The sequence below is a fragment of the Musca vetustissima genome, unplaced genomic scaffold, assembly GCF_032173495.1.
Source record: "Musca vetustissima isolate MV318-11 ecotype Yass unplaced genomic scaffold, APGP_CSIRO_Mvet_v1 utg56890, whole genome shotgun sequence".
Classification (NCBI taxonomy): domain Eukaryota; kingdom Metazoa; phylum Arthropoda; class Insecta; order Diptera; family Muscidae; genus Musca; species Musca vetustissima.
In genome coordinates, this window is record NW_026880693.1 from 5,909 (window position 1) to 31,554 (window position 25,646).

A 25,646-nucleotide genomic window follows, 5' to 3' on the forward strand; every position below is an offset into this window, starting at 1 on the left:
TAGTAAGCCATCGTACATATTGTTGTACAATAAAGGTAATATTGTTTACCAATAAATATATATATCGGCATTGGTCGAACCTTTTAATAATAAACTCTTGTGTTTTTATTTATTATCTTTTATTTTTGCTCACGAGTGCGTATTGGACGCACTGACTCTATCGGGAGAATCGATTGCATTGTACCTGCCAACCACCCAAGTCCCTATAGTGCGGACTTAACAGCATGGATGGTACACATTATAGGCTTATGATTTATTAAAAAAAAAAACAACTAGGCCATTAAATTTCGTAAATTCCAATTTACAATTGGCGTATGAGAAATTTTAATATTTTGCAACACTCATACGCTATATTGTATTGTAAAGGTGGTTACGCGGTGTTACAATCGTGGCAAGTTGCCAAATGGGTGAATTTCGCTCGAAACCTATGACATCATTCGCTCGCCCCATCGAGGGATAGTCACTCAAAACACGAGGGAAAAAATTTTTGAAAAATTATGATATATTTAGAATATTTTTTAAAAGACCAAAACGGGCGTGGATTTATTAAAGAATATCTTTCAAAGGATGGAAATAGAGATTGTTGAAAACTCTAATTTCAGAAGTAACACGACAACAATGGTCCTTAAAGGAACTGAAGACAATCAGAATATTTGGTTGTCCCAGCAAGAAAAACATCAAAAAAAACCACGACGAGCATGAAGTAGATGACGGAGAAGAGATACCGCTAGCCAAGCGTAAAATCAAAACCGAAGAAGACGAATATAATGAAGAAAGTGAACACAATGCGATTCTGGAACAAGAGGATGCTACAACAACAGAGGTGGTACATCATCATCAACAACCACCATCCCATCGGTCAAGTACACAACAACAAATGCAAAACACCGAAATCATTGAGGTGCAGCAACATCACCAATCGGTTCCGTCCTGTGGTAAGCCGACATATATCTTGCAAGTTATGCCGGAAAGTTGGCCCTTGCTTATGGCGACATAATAGGTGGCAATGCAGCTCCACCACAAAAAGTATTTTGCGGAAAAGTAGCAGATTTACCTTACAACAAAAATTCTTTCATAAACCAGATGCAGGAGATGGATCTCCAAAATATCAAAAGATAAAACAAAGGCTAAAGGAAATGGCTCCGCTGAAACAACAAACTACTGGAGGTGAATCTCCAAAATATCAAGAACTAGTACAAATGTTAAATAGACCAATAGGAAGGGCTACCTCGCAACCACTACCACATTCACCGCCAGACATCTACAACAGCAGAAAGAGCAGCGATCTAGCAGCGTTGAGACCTTTTCTAAAGCTAAGATGATGCAGATTGAAAAAAGTGAAGTGAAGACAGCCCACCGATAACTGCCGAGATATAAGCAACTGCATCCAATCCAAAAGCGACGGAAGGATGCAGAAATAACGACAAAGGAAATAGAAAATGATGACGCGAATTTAAGAATTTTATATTTACATAGAAGAATATTTTACTTATAACAATATCTGTATTTTCAATGTTCAATTCATATTCAAAAAAGAACTGTTTAGATTAAGAAACATGTCACCAATCACTTCCCACGGGCACAACTTATCAAGACTAATATTTGCCGGCCGGGAGAATGTTCATAAAAATATGAACATGCTCGGCTTCATTCTTTTTATTTTATGATCACTTCACATTTATGCATTTCATAAATGATGTTCAAGTGGTTTTATGGTAAGTGGCTAATGCAGTCACAAGGTCTGTGTGTGTGCGCTGATAAGAAAGAATCAATAGAAGTCCACACACAAAGATATTGATGCGCTCATTTGATGTACACAAATGAACGCAACCCCCATGTGCACTGTGAGAACTGATAGTTGTTATGTGTTTAAGATAGGCTAAGTTAGATTAGTTTATGTAGTACCTAAGTCAGAATATTTCATAAATAGATTAGAGTTGAAACTACAATCGAACAAGAAGGTTGGGTTTCAACATCTCATCTTTTAACAAAGGACCAAAAGAGGCGTGTTCCTTTTGTTTTGCTTATGATCATTGGCATTACTGAGCTAAATATGAATTTGTTTGCCAGTTATTTTGTCTTTGTCTGCAGTTCAGAAAATTTATCAAAATCTTGGCAAATACTATTTTTGGCAAGGACGTAAAAATTAGAAATTAAGACAAAAAAGTGTAGAGAAATATAAGCAAAACAGTCATGACTATTTTATGACCATTTTGTTCATGCAATTTTAATACAAGTTATAATATGTAACATAACAATTATAAAAATAGACAAAAGTCTTTGGCAGTGACCATGAAATATTCGTAAATTCCAAACAAGTGGCCAATAAGAAGAACTACAGCTTCAAAAGAGAGGCCTGCAGTCTCATAAATTCCTATGTTGTGGTGCAGTGTGACGCATGATAAATATAAACTTTAATATTTCCCAATATTCATACGCCACGGAATGGGAAGTTGAGTGTCTACGTCTTGTCTGTAGGTCACACAAATCTGTCACAATCTTGGCAGGCGACGTTTTTTGGCAATTGTTAAAATTAAAAAAAAATCTTCTGTTATTTTTTTGTCGTGACAACAACTATGAACACTCTGGAACAATATTCTTTAATAAATCCACGCCTCAGTTGGCCATTGAAAAATATTCTTTAATAAATCCAGGCCTCAGTTGGCCCTTGAAAAATATTCTTTAATAAATCCACGCCTCAGTTGGCCCTTGAAAAATATTCTTTAATAAATCCACGCCTCAGTTGGCCCTTGAAAAATATTCTTTAATAAATCCACGCCTCAGTTGGCCCTTGAAAAATATTCTTTAATAAATCCACGCCTCAGTTGGCCCTTGAAAAATATTCTTTAATAAATCCACGCCTCAGTTGGCCCTTGAAAAATATTCTTTAATAAATCCACGCCTCAGTTGGCCCTTGAAAAATATTCTTTAATAAATCCACGCCTCAGTTGGCCCTTGAAAAATATTCTTTAATAAATCCACGCCTCAGTTGGCCCTTGAAAAATATTCTTTAATAAATCCACGCCTCAGTTGGCCCTTGAAAAATATTCTTTAATAAATCCACGCCTCAGTTGGCCCTTGAAAAATATTCTTTAATAAATCCACGCCTCAGTTGGCCCTTGAAAAATATTCTTTAATAAATCCACGCCTCAGTTGGCCCTTGAAAAATATTCTTTAATAAATCCACGCCTCAGTTGGCCCTTGAAAAATATTCTTTAATAAATCCAATAAATCCACGCCTCAGTTGGCCCTTGAAAAATATTCTTTAATAAATCCACGCCTCAGTTGGCCCTTGAAAAATATTCTTTAATAAATCCACGCCTCAGTTGGCCCTTGAAAAATATTCTTTAATAAATCCACGCCTCAGTTGGCCCTTGAAAAATATTCTTTAATAAATCCACGCCTCAGTTGGCCCTTGAAAAATATTCTTTAATAAATCCACGCCTCAGTTGGCCCTTGAAAAATATTCTTTAATAAATCCACGCCTCAGTTGGCCCTTGAAAAATATTCTTTAATAAATCCACGCCTCAGTTGGCCCTTGAAAAATATTCTTTAATAAATCCACGCCTCAGTTGGCCCTTGAAAAATATTCTTTAATAAATCCACGCCTCAGTAATAAATCCACGCCTCAGTTGGCCCTTGAAAAATATTCTTTAATAAATCCACGCCTCAGTTGGCCCTTGAAAAATATTCTTTAATAAATCCACGCCTCAGTTGGCCCTTGAAAAATATTCTTTAATAAAAATCGCCTCAGTTGGCCCTTGAAAAATATTCTTTAATAAATCCACGCCTCAGTTGGCCCTTGAAAAATATTCTTTAATAAATCCACGCCTCAGTTGGCCCTTGAAAAATATTCTTTAATAAATCCACGCCTCAGTTGGCCCTTGAAAAATATTCTTTAATAAATCCACGCCTCAGTTGGCCCTTGAAAAATATTCTTTAATAAATCCACGCCTCAGTTGGCCCTTGAAAAATATTCTTTAATAAATCCACGCCTCAGTTGGCCCTTGAAAAATATTCTTTAATAAATCCACGCCTCAGTTGGCCCTTGAAAAATATTCTTTAATAAATCCACGCCTCAGTTGGCCCTTGAAAAAAAAAATTCCACGCCTAATAGTTAACCCCACGCCTCAGTTGGCCCTTGAAAAATATTCTTTAATAAATCCACGCCTCAGTTGGCCCTTGAAAAATATTCTTTAATAAATCCACGCCTCAGTTGGCCCTTGAAAAATATTCTTTAATAAATCCACGCCTCAGTTGGCCCTTGAAAAATATTCTTTAATAAATCCACGCCTCAGTTGGCCCTTGAAAAATATTCTTTAATAAATCCACGCCTCAGTTGGCCCTTGAAAAATATTCTTTAATAAATCCACGCCTCAGTTGGCCCTTGAAAAATATTCTTTAATAAATCCACGCCTCAGTTGGCCCTTGAAAAATATTCTTTAATAAATCCACGCCTCAGTTGGCCCTTGAAAAATATTCTTTAATAAATCCACGCCTCAGTTGGCCCTTGAAAAATATTCTTTAATAAATCCACGCCTCAGTTGGCCTTAAAAAAATATTCTTTAATAAATCCACGCCTCAGTTGGCCCTTGAAAAATATTCTTTAATAAATCCACGCCTCAGTTGGCCCTTGAAAAATATTCTTTAATAAATCCACGCCTCAGTTGGCCCTTGAAAAATATTCTTTAATAAATCCACGCCTCAGTTGGCCCTTGAAAAATATTCTTTAATAAATCCACGCCTCAGTTGGCCCTTGAAAAATATTCTTTAATAAATCCACGCCTCAGTTGGCCCTTGAAAAATATTCTTTAATAAATCCACGCCTCAGTTGGCCCTTGAAAAATATTCTTTAATAAATCCACGCCTCAGTTGGCCCTTGAAAAATATTCTTTAATAAATCCACGCCTCAGTTGGCCCTTGAAAAATATTCTTTAATAAATCCACGCCTCAGTTGGCCCTTGAAAAATATTCTTTAATAAATCCACGCCTCAGTTGGCCCTTGAAAAATATTCTTTAATAAATCCACGCCTCAGTTGGCCCTTGAAAAATATTCTTTAATAAATCCACGCCTCAGTTGGCCCTTGAAAAATATTCTTTAATAAATCCACGCCTCAGTTGGCCCTTGAAAAATATTCTTTAATAAATCCACGCCTCAGTTGGCCCTTGAAAAATATTCTTTAATAAATCCACAGTCGACCCCTCAGTTGGCCCTTGAAAAATATTCTTTAATAAATCCACGCCTCAGTTGGCCCTTGAAAAATATTCTTTAATAAATCCACGCCTCAGTTGGCCCTTGAAAAATATTCTTTAATAAATCCACGCCTCAGTTGGCCCTTGAAAAATATTCTTTAATAAATCCACGCCTCAGTTGGCCCTTGAAAAATATTCTTTAATAAATCCACGCCTCAGTTGGCCCTTGAAAAATATTCTTTAATAAATCCACGCCTCAGTTGGCCCTTGAAAAATATTCTTTAATAAATCCACGCCTCAGTTGGCCCTTGAAAATAATATAATAAATCCACGCCTCAGTTGGCCCTGAAAAATATTCTTTAATAAATACACGCCTCAGTTGGCCCTTGAAAAATATTCTTTTAAATCCATAAAATCCACGCCTCAGTTGGCCCTTGAAAAATATTCTTTAATAAAGCCAGTTGGCCCTTGAAAAATATTCTTTAATAAATCCACGCCTCAGTTGGCCCTTGAAAAATATTCTTTAATAAATCCACGCCTCAGTTGGCCCTTGAAAAATATTCTTTAATAAATCCACGCCTCAGTTGGCCCTTGAAAAATATTCTTGAAAAATAATAAATCCACGCCTCAGTTGGCCCTTGAAAAATATTCTTTAATAAATCCACGCCTCAGTTGGCCCTTGAAAAATATTCTTTAATAAATCCACGCCTCAGTTGGCCCTTGAAAAATATTCTTTAATAAATCCACGCCTCAGTTGGCCCTTGAAAAATATTCTTTAATAAATCCACGCCTCAGTTGGCCCTTGAAAAATATTCTTTAATAAATCCACGCCTCAGTTGGCCCTTGAAAAATATTCTTTAATAAATCCACGCCTCAGTTGGCCCTTGAAAAATATTCTTTAATAAATCCACGCCTCAGTTGGCCCTTGAAAAATATTCTTTAATAAATCCACGCCTCAGTTGGCCCTTGAAAAATATTCTTTAATAAAATCCACGCCAGTTGGCCCTTGAAAAATATTCTTTAATAAATCCACGCCTCAGTTGGCCCTTGAAAAATATTCTTTAATAAATCCACGCCTCAGTTGGCCCTTGAAAAATATTCTTTAATAAATCCACGCCTCAGTTGGCCCTTGAAAAATATTCTTTAATAAATCCACGCCTCAGTTGGCCCTTGAAAAATATTCTTTAATAAATCCACGCCTCAGTTGGCCCTTGAAAAATATTCTTTAATAAATCCACGCCTCAGTTGGCCCTTGAAAAATATTCTTTAATAAATCCACGCCTCAGTTGGCCCTTGAAAAATATTCTTTAATAAATCCACGCCTCAGTTGGCCCTTGAAAAATATCTTTAATAAATCCACGCCTCAGTTGGCCCTTGAAAAATATTCTTTAATAAATCCACGCCTCAGTTGGCCCTTGAAAAATATTCTTTAATAAATCCACGCCTCAGTTGGCCCTTGAAAAATATTCTTTAATAAATCCACGCCTCAGTTGGCCCTTGAAAAATATTCTTTAATAAATCCACGCCTCAGTTGGCCCTTGAAAAATATTCTTTAATAAATCCACGCCTCAGTTGGCCCTTGAAAAATATTCTTTAATAAATCCACGCCTCAGTTGGCCCTTGAAAAATATTCTTTAATAAATCCACGCCTCAGTTGGCCCTTGAAAAATATTCTTTAATAAATCCACGCCTCAGTTGGCCCTTGAAAAATATTCTTTAATAAATCCACGCCTCAGTTGGCCCTTGAAAAATATTCTTTAATAAATCCACGCCTCAGTTGGCCCTTGAAAAATATTCTTTAATAAATCCACGCCTCAGTTGGCCCTTGAAAAATATTCTTTCCACGCCTCAGTTGGCCCTTGAAAAATATTCTTTAATAAATCCACGCCTCAGTTGGCCCTTGAAAAATATTCTTTAATAAATCCACGCCTCAGTTGGCCCTTGAAAAATATTCTTTAATAAATCCACGCCTCAGTTGGCCCTTGAAAAATATTCTTTAATAAATCCACGCCTCAGTTGGCCCTTGAAAAATATTCTTTAATAAATCCACGCCTCAGTTGGCCCTTGAAAAATATTCTTTAATAAATCCACGCCTCAGTTGGCCCTTGAAAAATATTCTTTAATAAATCCACGCCTCAGTTGGCCCTTGAAAAATATTCTTTAATAAATCCACGCCTCAGTTGGCCCTTGAAAAATATTCTTTAATAAATCCACGCCTCAGTTGGCCCTTGAAAAATATTCTTTAATAAATCCACGCCTCAGTTGGCCCTTGAAAAATATTCTTTAATAAATCCACGCCTCAGTTGGCCCTTGAAAAATATTCTTTAATAAATCCACGCCTCAGTTGGCCCTTGAAAAATATTCTTTAATAAATCCACGCCTCAGTTGGCCCTTGAAAAATATTCTTTAATAAATCCACGCCTCAGTTGGCCCTTGAAAAATATTCTTTAATAAATCCACGCCTCAGTTGGCCCTTGAAAAATATTCTTTAATAAATCCACGCCTCAGTTGGCCCTTGAAAAATATTCTTTAATAAATCCACGCCTCAGTTGGCCCTTGAAAAATATTCTTTAATAAATCCACGCCTCAGTTGGCCCTTGAAAAATATTCTTTAATAAATCCACGCCTCAGTTGGCCCTTGAAAAATATTCTTTAATAAATCCACGCCTCAGTTGGCCCTTGAAAAATATTCTTTAATAAATCCACGCCTCAGTTGGCCCTTGAAAAATATTCTTTAATAAATCCACGCCTCAGTTGGCCCTTGAAAAATATTCTTTAATAAATCCACGCCTCAGTTGGCCCTTGAAAAATATTCTTTAATAAATCCCTCAGTTGGCCCTTGAAAAATATTCGCCTCAGTTGGCCCTTGAAAAATATTCTTTAATAAATCCACGCCTCAGTTGGCCCTTGAAAAATATTCTTTAATAAATCCACGCCTCAGTTGGCCCTTGAAAAATATTCTTTAATAAATCCACGCCTCAGTTGGCCCTTGAAAAATATTCTTTAATAAATCCACGCCTCAGTTGGCCCTTGAAAAATATTCTTTAATAAATCCACGCCTCAGTTGGCCCTTGAAAAATATTCTTTAATAAATCCACGCCTCAGTTGGCCCTTGAAAAATATTCTTTAATAAATCCACGCCTCAGTTGGCCCTTGAAAAATATTCTTTAATAAATCCACGCCTCAGTTGGCCCTTGAAAAATATTCTTTAATAAATCCACGCCTCAGTTGGCCCTTGAAAAATATTCTTTAATAAATCCACGCCTCAGTTGGCCCTTGAAAAATATTCTTTAATAAATCCACGCCTCAGTTGGCCCTTGAAAAATATTCTTTAATAAATCCACGCCTCAGTTGGCCCTTGAAAAATATTCTTTAATAAATCCACGCCTCAGTTGGCCCTTGAAAAATATTGTTTAATAAATCCACGCCTCAGTTGGCCCTTGAAAAATATTGTTTAATAAATCCACGCCTCAGTTGGCCCTTGAAAAATATTGTTTAATAAATCCACGCCTCAGTTGGCCCTTGAAAAATATTGTTTAATAAATCCACGCCTCAGTTGGCCCTTGAAAAATATTGTTTAATAAATCCACGCCTCAGTTGGCCCTTGAAAAATATTGTTTAATAAATCCACGCCTCAGTTGGCCCTTGAAAAATATTCTTTAATAAATCCACGCCTCAGTTGGCCCTTGAAAAATATTGTTTAATAAATCCACGCCTCAGTTGGCCCTTGAAAAATATTCTTTAATAAATCCACGCCCCAGTTGGCCCTTGAAAAATATTCTTTAATAAATCCACGCCTCAGTTGGCCCTTGAAAAATATTCTTTAATAAATCCACGCCTCAGTTGGCCCTTGAAAAATATTCTTTAATAAATCCACGCCTCAGTTGGCCCTTGAAAAATATTTATTCTTTAATAAATCCACGCCTCAGTTGGCCCTTGAAAAATATTCTTTAATAAATCCACGCCTCAGTTGGCCCTTGAAAAGTTGGCCCTTGAAACACACTTCAATAAATCCACGCCACCCATCCTGCATGCAAAATGTCGTAAAGATTGGTCCATAACTGTGGTCTGTATCGTGTTTACAAATTATAATGGACGGACGGACACCCATGTCTAGATCGACTCAGCTAGTCGAGATATGACGATCGGTATACTTAAAGGTGGGTCTAGGACCAAAATTTCGAGGCATTACAAACTTTTGGGCCTGCACAAAGCTATAATACCCTGACGGCATAGTTGTGTAGGGTATAAATATCAATCGATCCTTCTACTGCCCTAGGATGTCATTTAAAAACCAGTGGACAATATTTCGCGATGTTTGCACCCTTTTGACCCACTAGAGGTCAACAAATATTACTAATATTCAATACAGTCCTTCTAATTACTTGTCCAGATTCCCTTCAACGTGGGTTGTTTTGTGATGTTCGACTTTCAATTGTGGCCTGTAGATCGACTCGACCGATCTTTATCTAAATAGGCATTCGAATCCCTGCACAAGGCTATAATACCCTGACAACATAGATGTGTAAGGTATAAATATTAATCAATCCTTCTGCTGCCCTAAGTAAAACTGGAGTAACATTTCTTAAAATTAAACGGATTGTTTCGTATTTCATTTTTCAACTGACCTAAAATAAAAATAAATTCCATAGATGAAAGGTTAGCTGCTGTGACGCATGAGGGCTTTAGAAGGCACTTCAATATTTTGTTGTTGTTTCAATTAATCTAACACAAAAGGCATTGCCGTGATGAAATATCAACTCATGATTGATTGTGTTTTTAATATGAGCAGCTCTATTTTTAAACTAAGGTGTGAATTAAGGGGAAAAATAGTAAAATAGGAAACGAAACAATGCCGCCACTCAAATAACAAACAAATAACCTTAAAATATATAAAATTGGACAAATTAAATTTCCTAGGAAATCTAATAAATGTTCGCTCATAAATCTAATAATAATATGTGAAGGCGAAAATATCTTCTATGTATTCTCAGGAATTTATAAAGTTTTTTTTTAATAAATTCTGTTCAACAAACACCTTTTTCTTTGTTCTTTAAGCAAAATGTGCTTTGAGGCGTATTATTGTTGACACACATCATACGCCACCAGACCACACAATTTTTATATGAAAGGCGAATAATTTACTCGGTGGCTTTTGTCTTCTGACGAAAACAATAAAAAAGAGGCTGTAAAATGTGTGGCAACAAATTATTCCTGATTTAAGAAAATGTTTTTGATGGTTGTCCCGTCCCATCATGTCGGGAGATATTTCATAATTTTCCTAAAGTTAACCATCACACATTGTGTTGTGTATGTATGTATGTGTGTGACTATATTTCCAAATAAACAACTTTGAAATATTGTGGCCCTAGAAAACAAAGACCGAACGCATCCTTTAAAGGCACTAAGGAGGTTAATTTTTTTACAGGGTGCAACAAAATTATTTTTTATTTATTTTTTATACCCTACACAACTATGTTGTCAGGTTATTATAGCTTTGTGCAGCCCCAAGAATTTGTAACGCCGCGAAATATTGGTTCTAGACCCATCTTTAAGTATACCGATCGTCATATCTCGACTAGCTGAGTCGATATAGACATGTGTGTCCGTCCGTCCGTCTGTCCGTCTGTCCATTATAATTTGTAAACACGATACAAGCCACAGTTATGGACCAATCTTCGCGAAATTTTGCATGTAGGATGGGTTCTGGTAAAGATCGGTTAATATTTAGGGGGATGAAATGGACCAAAAACTTTATTTTTGTCTGATTTTCTGGTCGCTCCAGAGGCCGCAATTATGGCCCAAACATCGTGAATTTTTACATGGAGATGGGGATCAAGCCAAACAATAAGCATGCCTCAGAATATAGAACCACACAAAGTTAAACTTTCGTGGAAGTTGTGTAGGGTATCATATGGTCGGCCCCGTCCGACTATACTGCTCCGCTCACTGTTTTTTTTTTTTTTCGTATGACTATTAATATCCCAAAAAAGGGAACAATAAAGAAATTCACATTTTTTAAATTCTCAGACAAATCAAAATCAATGGATTGACGATTTGTAAAATGTCAACAAAGTTCAAATAGGGTCACCTTCAAAACAGAAACCTTATGCAATAAAATAAAAATTATATAGAAAGAGAATGACGAATTGACATTTTGAAATTGAATTTTCTATTTTGGTTTGCCGCATATTTATGTTAAATATCATTGTAACCGGTTGATTTGGGTTGTTGGAAAATTCAAAGACTTAAAATTTAATTTTTTTTTTGTGAATTAAAAAAAACGAAGGACAATCGAGGTATGGATTTCTTAAAAACAATAGCCTGAATTATTAAGAATAGAAAAAAAATTGCAGGAGCTGTAAACGAGGATTATTAAAAAATATATTTTTAATGTAGAACTATAGTTTTGGATTAAAAACGGACGGGCCGTCTATATGATACCCTTCACCACTTTGGGTATATTCAACAGATGAATCCTAACAGACGTCGCATTTTTAAAGGACCAGTAAAATTAAATTGAATCCATAAACATGTTATTCTGCAACCGATACTAAATCTTTAATTTAGACAGATATAGAAGCTATATCTAAATCTGAACCGATTTTCAGGAAACTTAACACACATCACTCTAGACCTACTTAATTACACTGTGCCGAATTTCGTGCAAATTGAAAGATATATAGGGACTTTGGTACACCATTTACCTTAAATCGGACCAAGATATATATGGGAGCTATATCTAAATCTGAACCGATTTTCACGAAACTTAGCACACATCATTCTAGATTTAATTTAGTACGCTATGCCAAATTTCGTGCAAATTGAAACATATTAAGGGACTTTGGTACACCATTTAACCTAAATCAGACGAATATATATGGGAGCTATATCTAAATCTGAACCGATTTTCAGGAAACTTAACACACATCATTCTAGACCTACTTAATTACACTGTGCCGAATTTCGTGCAAATTGAAAGATATATAGGGACTTTGGTACACCATTTACCTTAAATCGGACCAAGATATATATGGGAGCTATATCTAAATCTGAACCGATTTCCACGAAACTTAGCACACATCATTCTATACCTAATTCATTACGCTGTGCCAAATTTCGTGCAAATCGAGAGATATATAGGGACTTTGGTGCACCATTTAGATGAAATCGGACGAAAATATATATGAGAGCTATATCTAAATCTGAACCGATTTTCAGGAAACTTAACAAACATCATTCTAGACCTAATTCATTACGCTGTGCCGAATTTCGTGCAAATCGAAAGATATATAGGGACTTTGGTGCACCATTTACATTAAATCGGACGAAAATATATATGGGAGCTATATATAAATCTGAACCGATTTTCAGGAATCTCAACACACATCATTCTAGACCTAATTCATTACGTTGTGCCAAATTTCGTGCAAATCGAAAGATATATAGGGACTTTGGTGCACCATTTACCTTAAATCGGATGAAAATATATATGGGAGCTATATTTAAATCTGAACCGATTTTCAGGAAACTTAACACACATCATTCTAGACCTAAATTATTACGCTGTGCCAAATTTCGTGCAAATCGAAAGATATATAGGGACTTTGGTGCACCATTTACCTTAAATCGGGCAAAAATATATATGGGAGCTATATCTAAATCTGAATCGATTTTCACGAAACTTAACACACATTATTCTAGACCGTATTCATTACGCTGGGCCAAATTTCGTGCAAATCGAAAGATATATTGGGACTTTGGTACACCATTTACCTTAAATCGGACGAAAATATATATGGGAGCTATATCTAAATCTGAACCGATTTTCAGTAAACTTAACACACATTATTCTATACCTAATTAATTATGCTGCTCCAAATTTCGTGCAAATCGAAAGATATTAAGGGATTTTTGGTACACCATTTACCTTAAATCGGACGAAAGTATATATGGTAGCTATATTTAAATCTGAATCGATTTTCAGGAAACTTAACACACATCATTCTGGTCATAATTCATTACGCTGTGCCAAATTTCCTGCAAATCGAAAGATATTTAGGGACTTTTGTCCACCATTTACCTTAAATCGGACGAAAGTAAACATGGGAGCTATATTTAAATCTGAATCGATTTTCACGAAACTTAGCACATATCATTCTAGGCTCAGTTCAGTACGCTCTGCCAAATTTCGTGCAAATGGAGAGATACATAGGGACTTTGGTGCACCATTTACATTAAATCGGACTATTATATATATGAGAGCTATATCTAAATCTGAACCGATAACCAGGAAACTTAACACACATTACTCTAGACCTGTGCCAAATTTCATGCAAATCGAAAGATTTATAGGGACTTTGGTGCACCATTTACATTAAATCGGAAGAAAATATATATGGGAGCTATATCTAAATAGGAACCGATTTTTCCCAATTTCAATAGGATTCGTGACCTATGCCAAATTTCATCCAAATCGGATCAAAATGCGACCTGTACTTTGTTCGCAAAAATACATGGACGCAAAAATACATGGGCGATGCCTAAATCGCCCAGAAAGTGATTCTATGCATATTCTCAAAAGGATCCATTTGTCTATCTCGTTTCCTTTTGTCTTTTACAAAAATATGCACAAAGACACAATACCCTGTACCACAGTGTGGTGAAGGGTTTATATATTGTCCTATATACCTATTACAGATTTCATTTCTATGGAGACCCATAGAGAAATTCGATGTAGAATATATCATTTCCATCTACCTTTTATGGGTATATGTCTTAAATTTACAGATTTCGTTTCTTCTGAGTTCCATAGTAAAATTCAATGCGGAATATTTTTCTTCTTAACACCATTCCGCTAAAATGAAGTTTAAGCGCCTAATTTTGACCCAACTCAAAAATGAAGTCTTCCACGAATTTAAAGGAGCTGACACATTCTCTTCTGATAACCCCATTTATCATCTATTTTTGTATTTCTCTTTATTTTCAGGCTGCCGAAGCCGGCAATTTAGATGATTTCAAAAGTCTCTATCAAGCCGACAATACACGTCTCTCACTGCAGGATGGCAAGGGGCGAACTGCTGCCCATCAGGCCGCATCACGTAATCGTGTAAATATTTTACGTTATATCAGAGATCAAAATGGTGGTAAGCAACAATAAAAAATCTTAGCATAACCTTCTAAAAATATTTCAAATAATCCTCCAGAATATTTTGAAATTAATTTAATTAATAAAATATTTTCATTATGGTATATTTTATAAATTTTGAAATGTTATTTCCCTTAGATTTTAATATACAAGATAATGCCGGCAATACACCCATACACATGGCTGTGGAATGTGATTCACGTGATGCCTTGGAATTTTTACTATCAATGTAAGTATGAGAAGGACACCCCTCTTCCGCACTCTTAGAATGGATAGGGTTTTCGATGGATATGTTGTGGTAAAGAGTTTTGATTTTCCAAACCACAACCACAACAATAGAGATTCATTAGCCAATAGAGTAACATAAACGCGAACACCAACGTGTGGGAATACGAGTAACAACGTTGTCATCGCCATCCGAATCGTGGCTGGAATGTGAGCACATAAATCAATAGCCTCCCCACCACCATCGTGGGGTTATTTATCACGCTGACTTCGTTTCACTTGATTGCCTCTATTTGAAATCCTCGGCGATTTTAGGATTAAAGGGTCGGAAATCGGACGGAAAAATTAAATTGAGGAGTCTTTAATCGTTAACCAAACATTAGTCAATGGAATATTGACTAGGTCAATAGATAATTGACTCGATGTGAAAGCCAACCTAACTTCGGATAATTGGTCATTGAATTATTGACCTGGGTCAATGAAATTTGGAAATGGATAATAAACGTTATGTCAATGGATAATTTTCTCTGGGCCTATGGAAAATTTAATTTAGGTCTAGGTTAAATGGCCGTTGATCAATGGAGAAATGACCCCAGCTCAATGGATAATTGACTCTAAAAAACCAGTAAGGAAAGTAGTAAAATCGGACTGGGCCGACTATATGATACCCTTCACCACCTTGGGTATATTCTACATATGTATCCTAACAGACGTCGCGTTTTTGTTATTTATCTATATCTAAGCCGATTTCAACGTTGTGTCAATCGGCCTAGCTATGGACCTTTTCACGAAGCTTAGCAACATCATTCTAGACTTAATTCAGTACCCTATATCAAAATTCGTGCAAATCGAAAGATATATATGGACTTTGGTGCACCAATTATATAAAATCGGACGAAAGTATATATATGGGAGCTATATCTAAATCTGAACAGATTTTCACGAAACTTAGCACACGTCATTCTAGACATAATTCAGTACGCTATGCAAAAATTCGTGCAAATGAAAAGATTTCCAGGGACTTTGGTGCACCATTTACCTAAAATCGAGCGAAATTATATATGGGAGCTATATCTAAATGTGAACCGATTTTCAAGAAACTTAGCACACATTATTATAAACGCAATTCAGTACGCTATGCCAAATTTCGTGCAAATCGAAATATATATAGGATCTTTGGTGCACCAATTACCTTAAATCGGACGAAAATATATATGTGAGCTATATCTAAATCTGAACCGATTTTCACGAAACATTGCACACATTATTCTAGACCGTATTCATTACGCTATGGCAAATTTCGTGCAAATCGAAAGGTATATAGGCACTTTGGTACACCATTTACCTAAAATCGGACGAAAATATACATGGGAGCTATATCTAAATCTGAACCGATTTTCACGAAACTTAACACACATCATTCTAGACTTAATTCATTACGATATGCCAAATTTCGTGCATATCGAAAGATATATAGGGTCTTTGGTGCACCAATTACCTTAAATCGGATGAACATATATATATGGGAGCTATATCCATATCTGAACCGATTTTTACGAAACTTAGCACACATCATTCTAGACCTTATTCATTACGCTATGGCAAATTTCGTGCACATAGAAAGATATATAGGGTCTGTGGTGCACCTATTACCTTAAATCGGATGAACATATATATATGGGAGCTATATCTAAATCTGAACCGATTTACACGAAACTTAGCACACATCATTCTAGACCTTATTAATTACGCTGTGCCAAATTTCGTGCACATCGAAAGATATATGGGGACTTTGGTACACCATTTACCTTAAATCGGACGAAGATATATATGGGAACTATATCTAAATCTGAACCGATTTTCACGAAATTTACCAATCATAATTCTAGACTCAATTCAGAACGCCATGTAAAAATTCGTGCAAATCGAAAGATATATAGGTTCTTTGGTGCACCAATTACCTTAAATCGGACGAAAATATATATGGGAGCTATATCTAAATCTGAACCGATTTTCACGAAACTTAACACACCTCATTCTAGACCTTATTCATTACGCTGTGTCAAATTTCGTGCACACCGAAAGATATGTAGGGACTTTGGGACACCATTTACCATAAATCGGACGAAACTATATATGGGAGCTATATCTAAATCTGAACCGATTTTCACGAAACTTAATACACAACATTCTAGACTCAATTCAGTACGCTATGGCAAATTTCGTGCACATCGTAAGATATATAGGGACTTTGGTGGACCATTTACCTTAAATCGAACAAAGATATATATGGGAGCTATATCTAAATCTGAACCGATTTTCACGAAACTTAACACACATCATTCTAGACTTTATTCATTACGCTGTGCCAAATTTCGTGCACATCGAAAGATATATAGTGACTTTGGTACACCATTTCCCTTAAATCGGACGAAGATATACATGGGAGCTATATCTAAATCTGAACCGATTTTCACGAAATTTTGCACACATCATTCTAGACCTTATTCATTACGCTGTGTCAAATTTCCTGCACATCGAAAGATATGTAGGGACTTTGGGACACCATTTACCATAAATCGGACGAAACTATATATGGGAGGTATATCTAAATCTGAACCGATTTTCACGATATTTAGCAATCATCATTCTATACCTTATTCATTACGCTGTGCTAAATTTCGTGCACATCGAAAGATATATAGGGACTTTGATACACCATTTACCTTAAATCGGACGAAAATGTATATGGGAGCTATATCTAAATCTCAACCGATTTTTCCCAATTTCAATAGGGTTCATCCTTGGGCCAAACAAATGAGCTGTGCCAACTTTCATCCAATTCGGATCATAAATGCGACCTGTATTTTTTTTACAATTTAACATGGCCAGACGGACGAACATGCATAAATCGACTCAGAAAGTGATTCTATGCATATTCTCAAAAGGAACCATGGGCATATCTCGATTATTTTTGCCTGTTACAAACTTATGCACAAAGACATAATACCCTGTACCACAGTGTGGTGAAGGGTATAAAAATTAAAATGTACACGGAGATAATTGACCCTTCTCTAAAATTTACCTTGAGACTTGGTCGGTAAATCCTATATTCACATTCAGTCTAGGAATAATGGATCCTTCTCTAAATACTAAGAGAAACAACTTTCTTCATACGGACATCGGGGCGTATAATTACTGGCGCAACGTATACGCCAAGACGTACACATTTCTTTTAATTTCAACTCAATTTTGTATATATTCGCTTGTTTTACGTGTGAAACTGAAATTGTTTCCCGGACTTTCATAACAGACGAATGGAGAACAGATACACAATTTCCAATAAACTACCTAACATTTTCCAAGAAATTATATAAACAGAAATATTTTTCCATTCCGTTTAATTACCTGGACAATAGTTTTCAATATTTTATTAATTTCTTCGGCAATCAACGAATTGTTCGCAAAGGCAGCACAAGGAAGTTGAACACACCTGTAATTAATTGCAGAAAAATAAAAAAATGGCCACAGTAATTGGTCCTCATGACTTGTTTCTTACACAACCACCTTAATTAACTTGTCAAATTTCCCTTTTAGCACTGCATTCTTAGAATCAATTAAAAAAACAACAACTAGATGCATTAATTAATTTCACTCTCTTTTTTACTCCTTTCGTATTTTCTATTTTTTATTCTATGGCTTCCAAAAGACCCGTGGACACAAGCATTCTCAACGAAAAGAAACAGGCACCCGTACACCTGGCCACCGAACTGAATCGGGTCGAAGCGTTACGCGTCATGGGCAAATATCGTAATGTCATCGACATCCAGCAGGGCGGAGAACATGGACGTACGGCGTTGCACTTGGCCGCCATCTATGATCACGAGGAATGTGCCAGAATTTTGGTATGGAAATGCAGGGTACATTATCTGGTTTTCTAATTTGGCTTGTTTACCGACTTAATTACTTTATGTTGAGATAAAAAAACAAACTACAAACTTTTTTGTTTATCTTCTTCTCCATAAATAAAAATGCGCATTGAATATCTGAACATTGAACGTTAATCAATCATTGTTTTCATATCTATATATATTTTTTGGATCACCCCTTTCCCTCTATTGATTATGACTACACCAACCACCTCCATCACCATTATCATGAAATGTTTTTTGAGTTTTCTATTTTTTTCTTTTCTTTTTTGTGCGAAATTCTTTGCCAGGAATGTAAGAAGGCATTGGAAAAAATTAAAGAAAATATGTTTATGTTACATGTATATATATATATAAAGGATGTATGTGTGTGTTTGTATGAAAGAGTCATAAACCGCCACACAAAAAATTAAATTAAAGTAATAATATTTTCTTTTAATTTTTTTAATTTTGCGTATATACTACATAATAATTAGCATAAATATTTTGTAATAATATAATTTTTGTATGTATATTGTCTGTGTGTGTGCGTTTTCTGTCTGTTTTCTTATTATATTTGTCTATTGGTGTGTGTAAATTGAAGCGTTTTCTTTAAGTCTTTAAGGTATTATTTTGTATAAAAATTATTGTATGGGGACCATGGTGTGTATGAGTGTTGACGTTATGTATACACAACGAGGTCCCTTATTGTTTAATGTGAATAATCTGTAGCATTTGCACTTTGATTGTATTTTTTTTTAACAAAAAAATAGATTTCTTGTTTTTTGAAAAAAAAATATTATTTTAAAAATATAATTTTTTATTTGGTGTCTCTTATTACATCAGAAAAATATATTTAAAAATTCAAGTATTATTTTATTGTTTTCAAAAATACTTCTGATAAAATTAGGTTTTAGAAATATTTTATAAAAATTCAGAAAAAATCGTAATTGTAAATCATAGTTTTTATTTTTTGGGTTTTAAAATTAACTACACCAAAATTTATTAATGATTTCAAAATTTCCATAAAAAATCAAAATTCGCGGGTAAGCGGGTTTTTCTTATAGGGTTGAAACATTTTCATATGTCTCATTTTTCATATATAAGATGCTCTTATATCCCTGGTCTACTGTATAAAAATTACAGGTGTATATGAAATATATACAAAATGTCCGTAGTTTGTTTTAAAAATATGTCGAAGAATATCTAGGGCATTGGTGCGTATAAGTGTTGACACTACGTATACGCAATGCTGTTCATAATTAAAATTTTTAATGAGACAACACGTTTGATTTTTCTTCTTCTATTTCCTATTAAATTTTTTTTTATATTTTATAATGGGCCAATTAAAAAGACCCCAGCCTTTTTATTTTAATTTGAAATTTAAAAGTACCTGTTTAAAAATCCAGGTTGCTCAGACAAAAATTTTATAAAAAAACCAGTGAGCGGAGCAGTATAGTCGGACGGGGCCAGCCATAAGATACCCTACACAACTTCTGCGGTACTACATTCTGAGCTTGGGCAATACTTCGCGATATTTGCACCCTCTTGATCGACTAGAGGTCAACAAATATTATTATTACTAATATTCAGTACAGCCCTTCTAATTACTTGTCCAGCTATCCTTCACCGTGGGTTGTTATGTAATGTGGCTTATATATTGACTCGAAATAACTTAAAAAAATACATTTTCGATCTACTTCATCCCAATATTATTAGTTGATCATCACCGAAAATTATAGGCGATGTCCTGGATACTCATAGAAAATTCCAAAGCGATCGGCACTATATTTTCGCCCTACTAAATAATATATGGATACGTAAGCACCTGTAAATATTTACGTGTAACTCCAACATTCGATTACATACGACAATATAATTGGTATCAATTTAAAGGCCAACGACTCCTCTTGGATATACTCTTGGATATACTTTTCAGGTCTATGTCCTTCAGGAGTAAATATATACGCCATAGAATACAAATTTTGTCATTTTCACACAAAAGTCAGGGTTTATTTTACCCGCTGAATATCGACCGATCTTTATCAAAACAGGCATGTTTATTCTTTGATCCGATCCCCTTCACCCTGTGAAAATTTGCGATGTTTGTGCCATAATTGCAACCTGTGTCTAGATCGACTCAGCTAGTCGAGATATGACGATCGGCGTTACAAACTCTTGGGACTGCACAAAGCTATAATACCCTGACAACATTGTTGTGTAGGATATAAAGACAGAATATTTTGAAGAAATAGTTGGTTAAAAATCTAGGGACTCTTTGGAAACATTTTAAAACCCTCTAGCTTTATATATGTTCGCTAAACAGTATTTTTAAAAAGTCCAAACGTTTATTTTAGTATTTTTAAGATGAAAGGGTTCTTTTATTTAAAAAATGTTTGAGGATATAAGAATCAGTTTTTTTTTTGATTTTTTAACTCCGAGTGATTTTTCAGCATTCGATATAATTTTTTTTTTCGTTTCTTCATAAGATTGCAGTGACATTAAATAAAAAATGTCACTATTTTTCTAAAAAAAAACATAACATTTTCGCTATAATTGTAATCATTTTTCGCAATGACATTTTCTATGTGGCCTTTGAAGCGTATACGTGTTGACGCTACGTATACGTACTCTGGTCCACAATGCAAATAATTGATTTTATGTGAAAACTCGAAAATCGCGGATCTAAGGCTTACCCTTCCCTTAATCATTCAACATAAAAATCATGCACAGAAGATATAATTTTTGGTGCAGTTTTACTATTGAATGGTGTTTTTTTATGCTAAGGAGTGACGGGAGATGAAAACCCCATTTGGAAGAAATACACCTTAAGGCATGCCCTTCACTTTTTTATTGTATATACATTTAAGGAATGAATATTAAGGGCTCAAATCCATACTTTATTTTAGTACAACATTGGTATACAATTTTTGGTGCAACTGAATTATTGAATTGAGTTTTTTAATACTACGGATCCTGCCTTTCCTGCAACTCCATTTGGAAGAAATACTCCGTAAGACAAACGCTTTTATTCCTTCTTCCATATAAAATCTGTGGAACGAAAACTAAGGGTTGACATCCCTACTTAATTTTAGTACAACTTCGGTACACCCCTTTTGCTACAGTTTTGCTATTGAATGGTGTTTTTTAATACTAAGGAGTGGCGGAAAGTTGTAACTGCCTTTGGAAAAAATGCTCCTTAAGGTATATCCTTCCCTTCTTCCTTCTACATAAAATGTGTGGAACGAAGACTAAGGGATCAAATCCCAGCTTTATTTCAGTACAACATTGGCATATGACTTTTGCTACAGTTTTACTATTGAATGGCGTGTTTTATGCTAAGGAGTGACGGGAGGATAAAACTCCCTATGGAAAACATGCTCCTTAAGGCATATCTTTCTCTTCTTTTTTTTTGCATAAAATGTTTGGAATGAAGATTAAAGGTTAAAATCCCAGCTTAATTTTAGTACAACTTCGGTATATCACTTTTGTTACACTTTTACAACTAAAGGGGTTTTTTTATGCTAAGGAGTGACGGGAGCTAGAAACTCCCTTTGGAAGAAATACTCCTTAATGCATGTCCTTCTCTTCTTTCTTCCATATACAATCTTTGGAGCGAAAATTAAGGGTTCAAATCCCAGCTTTATTTTAGTACAACTTCGGTATATCACTTTTGGCACAGTTTAACTATTGAATGGTGTTTTTTAAAGCTAAGGAGTGAGGGGGGTGGAAACTCTCTTTAGAAGAAATACTCCTTAATGTATATCCTTCATTTCTTCCTCTCACATAAATCCCATAGAAAGAACGTTTGGGGTTCAAATGACAGCGTTATTTAACTAAGAGTTATGTATATCCATCTTTATATGATGTTACTACTAAATTGCGTTTTTCTATATTAAGGACTATTGGATTTTGCAAATTCCTTTGGAAGAAATACTCCTTAAGGCATACCCATCTCTTTTTCCTTCTACATAAAATTTGTGGAATAAATATTAGAGGCTCAACTTCCTATTTTATTTTAGTACAACTTCGGTATATCACTTTTGACACAGTTTTACTATTGAATGGTGTTTTTTAAAGCTAAGGAGTGACGGGAGGTGGAAATTCCCTATGGAAGAAATACTCCTTAAGATATGCTCTTTATATCTTCCTCTCACATCAAACCCATGGAAAGAACGTTTGGGGTTCAAATGACAGCCTTATTTATCTAAGATTTATGCATATCCATCTTTATATGATGTTACTGCGAAATTGTATTTTTCTATATTAAGGAGTGTTGGGATGTTGCAACTCCCTTTCGAAGAAATACTCCTTAAGGCATATCCTACACTTCTTCTTCTCACATGAAAATTGTAGAAGTATGATTTAGGGTTCGAAACCCCGCGTTTTTAGTTTGAGTAAAACACAACATAATATTTAAACCAAGCCAGTTCGTTTGAAAATGGGGCTTACCAATTCACCAATTACTAATTTTTTCGACACTTCCACACTTCGTTAAATTCCACAAAATATCCACTTAAAAAAAAATAAAAATTATTTTAAAAATATCTCGCTTTGTAGTGCGTTGGAAATACTCGTTTCAGAAATTTTAATATATATTTTTATATGTTGTTTATTTTTATTTTTTCTAATGTGTAACCCACTGTGCATCCTTTACATATAATAAAATAAATGCACTGTATTCTCGTAGTTTCATTTGTAATAAAAATGTAACAAATTCTATTAAAAACCACGAAAAAAAACATGTAAATATTCGCATATAAGAAAAAATTCTAAAAGTTCCTAATATCCGTCAAAAAATCTTTTTAACAATTTTTGACGTTTTCTGTATGAAAACTGTGGTACACAGTTTTTTTTTTCTTTTTTTGATTTTACTATCCATTTTATTATCTTCACTTCTCTGTGTGTGTGTATATATGTGTGAGTGTGTGTTTATATATTTACATGTGTGCATTGTTAATTCTTATAAAATTCCCACAAAAAAATTAAAAAAAAAGAAACTGGTCTATAACATTGTCGTATTTATTTATGTTGTATAATTTTTTTTTTCTTTTTTTCCTAACCGTTCAATGGCCACTTCATTTTTTTAGATAACTGAATTTGATGCATGTCCACGTAAAGCCTGCAATAATGGTTACTATCCCATACACGAGGCGGCCAAAAATGCCAGCTCGAAAACTATGGAGGTCTTTTTACAGGCAAGTACCAAACCAAAAACAACAAATACCAAAAAAATGGAACACACATAAAAAAATTGCAAACACAAAAAAACAACAACAAAATCAATACTGACATGGAATTAATAAAACAAAACGGGTAAAACGAAATAGTAAGAGAGATAATGAAAAATAAAATTTAAAAAAAATAATCCTTTCAAAATCCAAGTTTCTGAAAAATTGACGCCTCTGTTAATCCTTTGGAAAATATTCATAAAAATGGTACGCCCCTGTTGGTCTATTGAAAAAATATTTAAAAAATCCAAGCTTGGTCCTTGAAAAAATATTCTTTAAAAATGACTCGCCTTTGTTGGTCCTTGACGATCGGTATACTTAAAGGTGGGTCTAGGACCAATATTTCGCGGCGTTACAAACTTTTGGGGCTGCACAATACCCTGACAACATAGTTGTGTAGGGTATAAAAACACTCCCCTTTCGATTGTTAAACAAATTTAAACATCTTTTGGTCCTTGAAAAGGAACCCCTCACATCTGTTAGTCCTTTGAAAACTACTCTTTAAAAAATTCACTCCTTTTCTATATGCCGACCACTGTAACATGTATTTTTTTTACATTGCCTTTTTTGTTATTGTAAGCAAAATCAAAGACATATTTTTGTAAATTACCCGTGACAACATGCCGAGAACAAAGGTTACAACATAAACAAATACCTAGCATGGCAAAAAAGAACGGATATTTGTTATCCTTTCTTTCATTTCGTCCTTTGTTGTTGGGTTTGTTTTTTTTTTCTTTCTGAGAATTATCACATTAGTATTGATTTTGGCATGGTGATAAAAGAATTTAAGGATAATTTAATAAAAAATGGGTTTAGTTACATATGTATGCGACAAATATTTGGTAATGTCTGCTACAAAAAGGATATGAACGGTAATCCTTATGTAAGGTTGCAAAAAAGGCACGTGATTGAAAAATTGAAAAAATGAAATAAATACAAATGAAATTAAAAAAGGACGTGTCACGAAAAAAGTCCTTTAAACATCTACTTCAAGTACCTACTATAAAAAATGTCCTTAGTCATAGAAAAAATTCTTTAATAAATCCACACCTATTCCTTTCCAAAAATAAATCTTAACAAAATCTAGTATTTGAAAAAGGAAATCCATACAAAATGCACGCTTAGTCCTTGCAAATAATATCCTTTAGTCCTTGAAGAAAAAGGCTAAAAAATAAACGCATAGTCTTTTAAAAAAAATACTTAAAAAATCCTCTCCTAGTCCTTGAATAAATTCTTAAAATAGACACGCCCAGTCCGTTCAAATTATTCCTCACAAAATCCAGCATAGTCCTTAAAAATAAATTCCTTAAAAAATTAAACCCTAGTCATTGAATAATAAGTCCTTTAAAAATCCACACCTATTTCCACAACAGTCCCTGACAAATAAATTCTTAAACCAGTGAGCGGAGCAGTACAGACGGAGGGGACCGACCATACGATACCCTACACAACTACCACAAAACTCTATCTCTCTGCGGATTTTTATTCCCAGCTTGGGTAATATTTCATGATAGTTGTACCCTCTGTCTTCCATACACTGACATATTTCCGAATATTACCAATATTCAGTACAGCCCTTCTAATTACTTGTCCAGATTCCCTTCAACGTGGGTTGTGTTGTGATGTTCGGCTTTCTATTGTGACCTATAGATCGACTCGAAAAAAAAAACACAAAAAATAAAGTTTTCGGTCTACTTTATCCCAATATTATTATCTGATGATGACCGAATATTATAGGCGTTGTCCTTGACTATACCTGGATCCTCAATGAGCATTTCAAAGCGATCAGCGCTATATTTTCGCTCTCTATTGTGGTAATGGGTTACTAAATTACATATGAATACGTAAGCACCTGTAAATATTTAAGAGTAACTGCCACATCCGAGCACCGACGACAATAAAATTGGTATCAATTTAATGGTCAACCACTCCTCTTGGTTA

General features: G+C 34.7%; 1 protein-coding gene across 1 annotated transcript; it reads left to right on the forward strand.

Annotated features, from left to right (window-relative positions):
- Window positions 1-602: 602 nt before the first annotated feature.
- Window positions 603-14,708, forward strand: LOC133326469 (uncharacterized; the record flags this gene model as incomplete). The annotated part of the gene is made up of 4 exons (XM_061535102.1): window positions 603-922; window positions 14,183-14,339; window positions 14,480-14,570; window positions 14,681-14,708. Coding segments are annotated over 4 exons (596 nt in total), but the record flags the coding sequence as incomplete, so codon positions are not given.
- Window positions 14,709-25,646: the final 10,938 nt, after the last annotated feature.